This window comes from Priapulus caudatus, unplaced genomic scaffold (genome assembly GCF_000485595.1).
Source record: "Priapulus caudatus unplaced genomic scaffold, Priapulus_caudatus-5.0.1 Scaffold863, whole genome shotgun sequence".
Lineage (NCBI taxonomy): Eukaryota > Metazoa > Priapulida > Priapulimorpha > Priapulimorphida > Priapulidae > Priapulus > Priapulus caudatus.
In genome coordinates, this window is record NW_014577924.1 from 58765 (window position 1) to 68781 (window position 10017).

Below are 10017 nucleotides of genomic sequence, written 5' to 3' on the forward strand. Positions count from 1 at the left end.
CCCTGGGGGCAAGCCAGATGTGGGTTGTGCTGGGCAGATAACCGCACCTGGGCAATTCGCCATTGTCCATGTAACAGTATCTACATTTTTCCGGACGAGGGGCAAATGCCCCCTTACCCCCTTACCCCTATATAGCAACATCCCTAAGCAAATGACCTAGGCCATAATAAAAATATTGTTTGTTTGCCCTCACCCGACCGACCTGCCAAAAAGGGGCCGACTCAAAATTTTTTATTGATCTTTCCCATTCTTTTTTTTACAAATTGTATCACTGTACATTATATAAATCTGTAGGCACCACATTATATCAGGAGGTAATGAGATTATGGATTTAAGAGAGATGGATTTAATTTGTCTCATTAACTCCTGATTATATGTACCAAGCAAAACAAACGTTTAACATAACAGGTACTTCCACACAAGCACATCTGAGCATGTAGACACCATGCTGAATTTGTAAAAAGATCCCCCTCAAAAAAAAGAAGCCTACCTACCTACCCAAACTTTTCAGCCTGGGTCGGATGAGGGCAAACAAAGATTTTTTTTAGTTGCGACCCTACCTCCTGTTGAACACGGTAGGAGGTGACAGGCCCTAACCTCCACCCTGCGGCCCGCGCAGTCTCTGCCGGAGTTACGTGGGCGGGGGTTGTTGCACTCCCTCCGTCGCTCCCTCCTGCCTGCTCCGCAAGATGCGCTACACACTTGCCATTCACCCCAACTGCTCCAGCCTCCTGCCACTGTAATGACCGAGACGCAGACTCATGAGATATGATGGATGTCATGAGGTATGATAGATCTACCAGTGTAGCCCCCCTTTACTCCCACTACACGCACAGGTCTGTAAAGACTTTTTTAAACATCTCTAGAAGTTATTATCAACGTGTGATTTCTTAACGATTTATCAAGCAGCTCAAAATAAAGATAACATACATAGTAAAGATACATTAGTTTACGATTGCGATCTACATAACAAGTGGCTTACCAGGACAATCTTTCGATTGCTTTCTTTTTACACATATGTATGTCTGGTAGAGAATATTCTGAAAGGAACGGGATAAGTAAATATAAATAAGGAGCCTAACAGAAATCACACAAACAATTACAAATCGAGGCTGCAGTCTCACACAAGATTACATTGCATCAATGATCTATGTAACCACAGTTTTATAGTATTCAAGATTCAAGATCTTGAATCTTGAATCTTGAATCTTATCCAATTACCCAGTTATCTTCGTTTGCTTTTCCTTCTTTCATACGAAAGCCCTTGACGTCATCAAGGGTGCACACGTTCTCAGCCTCAATGCAAGCATTGATGAAGCGACTCCTTTCTTCCTTCTCCAAGAACAGCATCTGCTGGGCCAGGTTGCGAGGCATCCCAACCACGGTTTTAGCTTCCACAGCTGGCAAAATGTTACAGATCATGTTTTGTGCATGAAGCATATTTCCTTATAAAAAGCATCTCAATACGAATCTGTTAGATAGCACTATTACATAGTATTTGAATTAAAATTGATAATACCAATTAAAAGCCCATGATTAACTAATGTGTTTTCACACTGAACATTTCATGCTCTAAATTAAATAAATTATAATAAAAAATGTACTTACCACTAACAGCATGAATACCAGGTAGAGTTGCTAAAAAGACTAATGCGATCCAGCTGCACAGATTCATTTTCCGCAAAAAGTTTTACTACGATTCAGACATCAGAAGTGGTGGCTACAAACATTGTGTCATTATTATCAATAGTTGGGCTTAGAGGTCTGTTAAAATGTAATTAGGCATGTAGAATATAGCTTAAAATGTGAAACATTAAGAATGTAGAACTTTTTATTGTTATCATCATTGTTATCTGCATTGTTTCTTACATCTTAAATGTAGGTTTGATGTGCAGCTTTCCAATTTCCTATTGATCTAGCATATATACCCCCAACACCAATCTTTCTCTCTTGGTCTTAAGCTACGTATGGCATTAAACAGAGCAACCTATTCGCTTTCTTAAAGTGTCAGCTAGGATCGAAAAATTCGAGTATAAAAATAAAAGCAGTTTGAAAATATACTCGGTGCAACTTGGTGACAGATACAGACATGATACTAACAGGAGATAAATGGCAAGGCCTATGTTGTAACAACTCAAAACAGGTATTGTAATGAATAATAATGAATGAAACATGTATATTATTTGAATCACCATTATATAACATTATTAACCATAAAACAAACGTCGAAAAACAATACTTGTTTTCGCTAACAAGCCAACAAGTTCTGCAGGAACTCTTTCCTGGAGCCCGCTAAGTTACACTCACAATTCCTAGTATTGAATTTTTCTACAATCTACTTGTTATTTGTCTTCTTCTTCCTAATCACATTTAGCTAATTCTGCTCGCTGCATGCACATGCAATGCCTGTAATCTATTACTACAGTCATCCCTACAACAGGCTGCATGAGTAGGCTGACAAACTTATTTCATGCACAATCCCATATCTGCCACTATTCATCTGTATCTTCTGTCTATTCTCACAGTGTACTTCATTTGCACTTTTAGTGCATTTTGTACTCATATAGAACATTCAGGAGCACATTTCACTGAGTTTCCAAGACATCAGATTACCATGCACATCTTCGCCAATGACAGCTTCACTCAGCCAAATATCTCTCATGCCTGGGACAGCACCGAAACCTTGATAGTTAATGACGATGTTGCTCTGAACTGACTCGAACAAAACTACGCGCTTTGCACGAGTGACGAGCACCACTAGCAAATCATTGTCGCGACGGCACACTCGAAAGACAATCCTCAGCAACAAAGTACCACAGATCGAGTAGACATTTTGGCGTGAGCCCGTGAGAAACACGAGTGCGTACACGCCAAGTGAGCTTGACTGAGCTAGCGACAACATCCCAGGCAGCAGGGCATCGTCATCGTTATCGTTATCTCGCTCGCGGACGGACAAGTGAATCAGGAAGCCCAGTCACGTCGTCGCCTCGACGACGCTCGCGGGATGCTGCGATGATGCGTCGTCGACGGTCTGCAGCTCGGCGGCGGCGCTGCGAAGCCGGAAAACGACGGGTATGGCGGCGAGGGCCGGGTTGTCGCGCTGCAGCAGCTTGAGCCAGGACGCGAGAGAGTCGCGGCTGTTCGTGCCCGTCACGCACAGCGCGAGCACGCAGCCGTCCTCCTGCTCGTGTACGGTCGCCGCGGCAACCAGCGCTGCTGCCGTTTCCTGCCGCCTCGTTGTCTCCTCGAAGAACAGCTGCCAGTCGGACGGATCTGCGTGTGTGAAAGATATAACGGGTTACATGCGAGACGAGAACGCGAGACGAGAGCGAGCCCACTGAAATCAATGATGTGTATAATATACATGTGTGATCGATGTAGCTGGGGGTAGCTTCATGCACAACAAGGCTGCATCCCAGCTCTACCACCCACAGTCAGGTGAACCGAGAACGAGTAGATTTGATATTTCGTTTATTGATAACCACGCATACCCCGTCATTTAGCTGTACTGATTTTGCGAACAGTGAAATTAGGCAGCAGAATAAAAAATTTCTTCGAGTGCTTTCAATATACTTTGTCTGCTGTGAAGCAGCTTTGGGGCACAAATTAAAGGAAAGTATCGGTATCTCTCGCCGCAGGCAATTCACGAAAACGTAATCTAAACACTGAGCTCAGCCAGCAGAACAATCGATGCGTCTTATTCCGTATCGCAAAAAATTCCCTCGCGTGAATCTACGCACCTTCCGCATCTTCTTCCTCTTGTGTGCGTTTCCTGCGCGTAGCGTCCTCCTCTTTCGGGTCGGCTTTCAGCACAAAGTAGTGCACCCACTTGTTACGCAGCCACAGCTTGAACGCGCCCTCTACAAACACAGGAACGTCTGTCGGATGCCGGGCGATCAGTCTCATCTGCTCGGGCGCTTGCGCGGTGACGACGAACGTTCGATCGACTGCCGAGTCAGGCAGGTCGTCCTCCTGTAGACGACATAGACGACTCGGTTAATAATTCATGACAAAATCAGCATGGAATTCAAATTCAGAAAAAAAATCAAGTTCGAAAATTTAGTACGTAGATTCATTGATTCAGTGTTGCTCAATAACGATTGCAAGTGGAAAGTAGACCTTCTCGTCCCAACCTTCGGCTAACGAACATGACTTTTGATTTTGTAACCGTAAAGCAGTAAAGTTAAGTAATTAAGTTAAGTAAGTAAGCGTAAAGCTCTTTGCTTTGACCCGTAAGCAATGGGGCAATAGGACTACTGCTTCTGCCTATTGTCATTATCATATATAGTGAACTCTCTCTGTACAGAAACGTCTTCTTTCAAGATTAACGCGGGCTGCCGCTACAGCGGCGCCCCCTATTCTACGCAACTCACCCTACGCCCCCTGCACCGTGTAATTCACCCTGTACACAGCACGAGGGTCGCTGCAACATCAGCGCCCCCTGCACCCGCACCACACTATGCTTGTCTAACTCACGTCATTTAGACCTGCTGCTACTGCTACTGCTTTGCCCTGCTTTCACATATGATAAGTGAACAACTCTTCCTGTACAGAAACGTCTCTTACAAGATTGAAACACAAGTTGGCGGCGCCCCCTACCCGCACGACTCACCCTGTACACGTCGATCTTGTTTTCGGCGTCGACGGCGATGCGGCGCAGCGCGAGGACGGCGAGGTCAGCGGGGTCGTCGGGCAGCGCGCGCGGCAGCGGGAACGGACTGATGTGCTTGAACTTCGGCATCCAGTAGAGCATGCGCTGGAACTTGCGGACGGGGTGGCCGTCTCCGCCGAAGCGCGCGTGCAGCATCCGTCCCATCTCGTCGTCCGGACACACGCCTGCGCGCGGAGAGACAGACAGCGCCATCTAGAGGCCGGCAGGTGTGCGGAGAGAGGGGGCGCCATCTAGAGGCCGGCAGGTGTGCGGAGAGAGGGGGCGTTATCTAGAGGCCGGCAGGTGTGCGGAGAGAGGGGGTGTTATCTAGAGCAGGGGTTCTTAACCAAAGGGGTCCGTGGATGGGCTTCAGGGGGTCCGTGAGCCGCATTGTATGCAAAATTTCGTGTTTATGTGCTTCTGTACATTTTTCTGGAGAGGGGTCCGTAGCTTTCACCTGATTCTCAAAGGGGTCTACGACTCAAAAAAGGTTAAGAACCACTGGCTTAGAGGCGGCGGGTTATGCAGAGAGAAGGGCGCCATCTAGATGCCAACGCATGCAGAGCGGAATTGTCGCCTGGAGGCCGGTGGGCGTGTGGAGCACTGACATCTGATCTGTTCTAGGGGAAACGTATTAGCCAGCGAGCCGTGCAGCCGTGATTTGCACGGTCAGTTTTTAAACTGCACGGCCAAAAACGTGTAGCTCGGCCTAAAATATTGATCTAAAGACACACATACAAAAAAATTGCACTCCCAAATATTTTTTCTGGACTCCCACAGTACTCATTCCTGGCTAATACCCTGTCTAAGGGTGTGTGTCAAATGTGCTTGCTTGGTTTGTCTGAGCATGCTGTTTGTCCCAGAACACATTGTAAACTCATTTATTCACGCATTTGACGCTTAACTTAAGCTTACTAACAGCAAAGCTATCTAATTGAAGACGCGCACCCTGGCTGCTATGCAAGTCGGGAGAACAGAGCCAACCGAAATCGTGATTTTTTTTGGACAGACTTGCTTGTAATACAGTTGCTTTTTGTTAAAAAAGTGGCACAAGTGGGAGGTTAGAGTAGCCCACAATGAATACAGCCAAGTGCTAATAAAACATGCATTATTAGCCCTTAATACACCACCTAGTACATACCATTATCCTCCATATGCTGTAAGATATCTACAGCACATTCCTGCTGCTTCGGGTAGTGAATAAACCCAGCCTGCAGCGAAAACAACTCAATAATTAATTACGTCGAACCATACAGAAGACCGACATACAAGGACCGACTACAAGGACCGACACGGACCAAGGACCGACAAACCAAGGACCGACATACAAAGACCGACATTACAAGGCCGACATACAAGACGACATACAAGGCCGACCCATACAAGGACCGACATACAAAGACCGACATACAAGGACCGACATACAAGAACCGACATACAAAGACCGACATACAGGACCGACATACAAAGACCGACATACAAAGGCGACATACAAGGACCGACATACAAGGAACCGACATACAGGACCGACATACAAGGACCGACATACAAGGACCGACATCAAAGACCGACATACAAGGACCGACATACAAGAACCGACATACAAAGACCGACATACAAGGACCGACATACGAGGACCGACATACAAAGACCGACATACAAAGACCGACATACAAGACCGACAACACAGGAATACAAGACCGACATACAAGGACCGAATACAAAGACCGACATACAAGGACCGACACATACAAAGACCGACATACAAGGACCGACATACAAGGACCGACATACAAAGACCGACATACAAGGACCGACATACAAGGACCGACATGCAAGAACTGACATGCAAGGACCGACATGTAAGGACCGACAACCAAGGACCGACATACACAGGGCTTGAAACTAACCTAAAAGGTCCACTAGCCAGCAGGGCTAGTGACCTGTAAAATCTACTAGCCCTTAAAATATCTCCCAGCCCTTACTTTTCTGAAGTGCCGCGCTGAGGCTACGCAGTGAGTAAAATTTTGCCATTGCGGGGGCGTGGTGGAAGGGGGGGGTGGGTGGTGGATCTGGGTTTTGATTTTAGATGCTCCGAGATGCATTCTGGCGAAATCCTTGATTGTGAAAAATTTAGATTCAGCACATTTCAGGTATATATATATATATTATATATATATATATATATATATAGTATATATATATATATTATAAATACATAATATATATATTATATATCAAGGCTAATAAATACCTAGAGTGTACAACGGGAAATAGTGGCCATTTCACGGCAATATTATTCTAGTTTGTATGCGGTTCTAGACTAAGTTACATGGTATTGCGTTAAGCAGCATTCTTTGCTCTCTAAAATAAGAGCCAACCGCTTGTCTCTACGCATACTCCTAGGCCGAGATATTGGAGCGTAATCATGCCTCCCACAGGCCTCAGTAGAATAATAGGCCGTGAAATAGCACTATTTCCCAGTTTTTCCATTGTACACTCTAGGTGTATATTATATCTTGATTATATAAGCAGTGCTCAATTTTAAGGTTTTTTTGGGTTGTCCGGAGGACAACAAGAGAGTAGCATATGTGTTGTCCCTCAAGAGTTTTGGTTGTCCGGGATATTATTTAAACATGTGCTGCATGCGCTCCTGCTCACGTGATGCTCAGTGCTGTAAAGCAAAAGGCCTAATCATGTACATTTTGTACGTATTGCAGTGACAGCAGACATGGCCATTCGCATTGTTTCACTCATTATATGAAGATAATAAATATATGTAATGTGGTAAATGATGCTGGGATCAATGACGTATAATAATAGTAATTAAAAGTTGGCATGAATTTATTTCATAACACCTTACATTAAGTTAACTAATGTGTACTAATAGTACTAAATAATACTACTAACATTACTAACATTACTAACAGCTGTGTAAGTCACAGATGAGAAAATTGAAAATTGACACGAAACATTGTGTTAATAATTGGTTAAAAACATTGTGTTAATAAACGAACATTGTGTTGTTAAACACGTGATGTTATACTTTGTTATCAAGGAAGCCAGACAATGCTCTAGACATGTACGTTGGCAGCGTATTGTGCCAACCCTGGCCGTATGTAAAATGAACAGCGCGCATTATGAATATAAAAATTCCACTCGCCACACAGGGCTGGTCAGACCAGACATTCTACTAGCCCTTACTGATTTCTACTAGCCTCGGCGAGCGGGCGGAGCGTTAGTTTCAAGCCCTGAACACTTACCGAGGAACACGTCTCCTTATTGCGTTGCTCTCGGCGAACTCATCGAACAGCTTCTGTCTGAGGACGACGCTCTTCGCTTGCGATGCGGTTTCATGCCGACTCTTCTTCTCCTTCAGTGCAGCCGACGTGTGAAGGCTCCTCGTGCATCGAGGCGTGACCTCCGCATGACCCCACATCGACGGCTGAACGATCGTCACCAGCACGCGTCGCTGCGAGAGAGAAAGGGCGCTCGTTTACACCACAGACAACGATTATGAATTAATGAGTGGCTGCGAGTTTAGAGAGAGAAGGCTGCTCGATTTACACACAGACAACGATTATGATTATGAGTTGGCTGTGAGTTTTAGAGGAGAGAAGGCTGCCTCGATTTAACACACAGACACGATTATGTCATGTGTGCTGCGAGTTTCAGAGAAAGAGGCTGCTCGATTTATGCACAGACAGCGATTATATAATAAGCGCGAGAGAGAGAGACAGACATGTATACAGATAAATAGGGGTTAGAATGATTTATCATACTGGACATATGTTGGTGTATGGAACAGAGCCAGCTCCATACATCCTGAGTTGATAGCACTTAATACAAACTCTAATCATAGTCAATGACTGCAGCTGCCTCTTCTGAAATACACAAATATCAGATTATACTACATGAACAACCCCCTTGTGAAAAGTTATGCTTGTGCATAGAGTTCTCACTAGTTAATATATTGGCACCCTATTAATTTATCCACTACCAACATCATCACAATTTGAAACGCTTATTGTCGATATTTCGAATCATGCAGTGAATGAAATTAAAACTAAAACAGAAAAAAATAATTAATAAACACAATGCATGGACACTTCAGGCATTTCATATGTATCATAAACATTTAAACACCTACAGGTAAGCATAGTAATCAGGTTAGCCTTCGTTGGGTGGTACAACCATGGCTCTAGAATGGATTGCTTCCTTCGGTTTCGGCTTTGAAGCGGACCACTCATAAGCTAATATACTGATAGGCAAAGCTCACTAAAGCAACAGCCTGTGGTATACAGAGTGAACTGCCGTGGCTTCTCAGTTTTCGTCCAAACTTTTGTCAAGGTCTATGAGTGGCTGGTAGTACGATTCATCAAATTCGCGGCTGCCTTGTCTTGTTCTGACGAGACATCTTTAGCTGTGTGAGTGAAACAAGTAAAACACTGTACAAGCTAATTACGCATGCTGCCAACATTGAGTTAGAGTGAGATTTATGCAAGGGAGCGGAGCGACCAGGAGCGTGGATGGTTGGGAGGGGGGGGGGCACCCCTCCCACACTAGGGACTTTTGCATTTTCACATTGAAATTGTGCCATTCTGGTGCATACTTAAGTGAGTTTTTAAACATACACATGTTTGTAATGCAATACACTGTAGTTCTGCTTTTAGATGAATTAGGTACATGTATATGGATGGCTCGAAACAACACAATCACTAGATCCTGCTTGGAATTGTATTTATATATGAACCTCTACTGTTCGGCCAAGTAAGGACGCGAGATCTAGAACCGTTCAGCGAATTGAAATGCTCTAAAGTATACTTCGGTTTTCTATCTGTTTGTTTCTGTATGCGTGAGAATTACAGCAGACGGAGTGAGAGCGTGAGATTAGCTTCTATACCGCGAGTCGCACGCCGAATGCGTGAGTTGGCAGCCCTGGATTAATTACAGCTAGTTTACACGGTAGATTTATGAAGATTCAGACAAAAATAACCTGATAGAGGAGATGTACAGAAACTTCAAATGACAAAGGAAATATTGGCAACACACAATCCATGTGCAGCAGCAAATTTGTCAGTTGAAAGCATAAACATGATAGGTGCCTACAAACATGAGCCCGAAATGGATTTGGCTGGCTAAAAATAATATTGTAAATAAAACTAGCGGCATTAGGTGTTGAGACAGAGAAAGCAGGTAGAGGATTAATAATAATATAGTTAAATTAAATTAAGGATAATTATATTTATAATTTATATATTTAAACTTGAAGACCACAACACAATCTGAATCTAGACTTTGTCTAAGTTTGTCGATTACAACAAAATTACATTCTTAGCCCTACAATTCTCCACCAATAATTTGTG

The 10017-nt window shown here is 44.1% G+C and overlaps 1 protein-coding gene across 2 annotated transcripts in view; it reads right to left on the minus strand.

The window, feature by feature from the left end:
* Nucleotides 1-2146: 2146 nt before the first annotated feature.
* The window catches only part of LOC106814047 (evolutionarily conserved signaling intermediate in Toll pathway, mitochondrial-like), an 8851-nt gene continuing 980 nt past the window's right edge, over nt 2147-10017 (minus strand). Inside the window, exons 2-5 of one of the 2 annotated variants that reach the window (XM_014818311.1) lie at nt 5793-5862; nt 4613-4836; nt 3741-3972; nt 2147-3273 (exon numbers count right to left, since the gene is read on the minus strand). In XM_014818311.1, the coding sequence (XP_014673797.1) occupies nt 2975-3273; nt 3741-3972; nt 4613-4836; nt 5793-5862 (825 nt within the window). In that variant the 3' untranslated portion in view covers nt 2147-2974. Of the gene's footprint in view, nt 3274-3740; nt 3973-4612; nt 4837-5792; nt 5866-10017 lie in introns of both variants that reach the window. The other variant, XM_014818310.1, reaches the window with a different exon arrangement.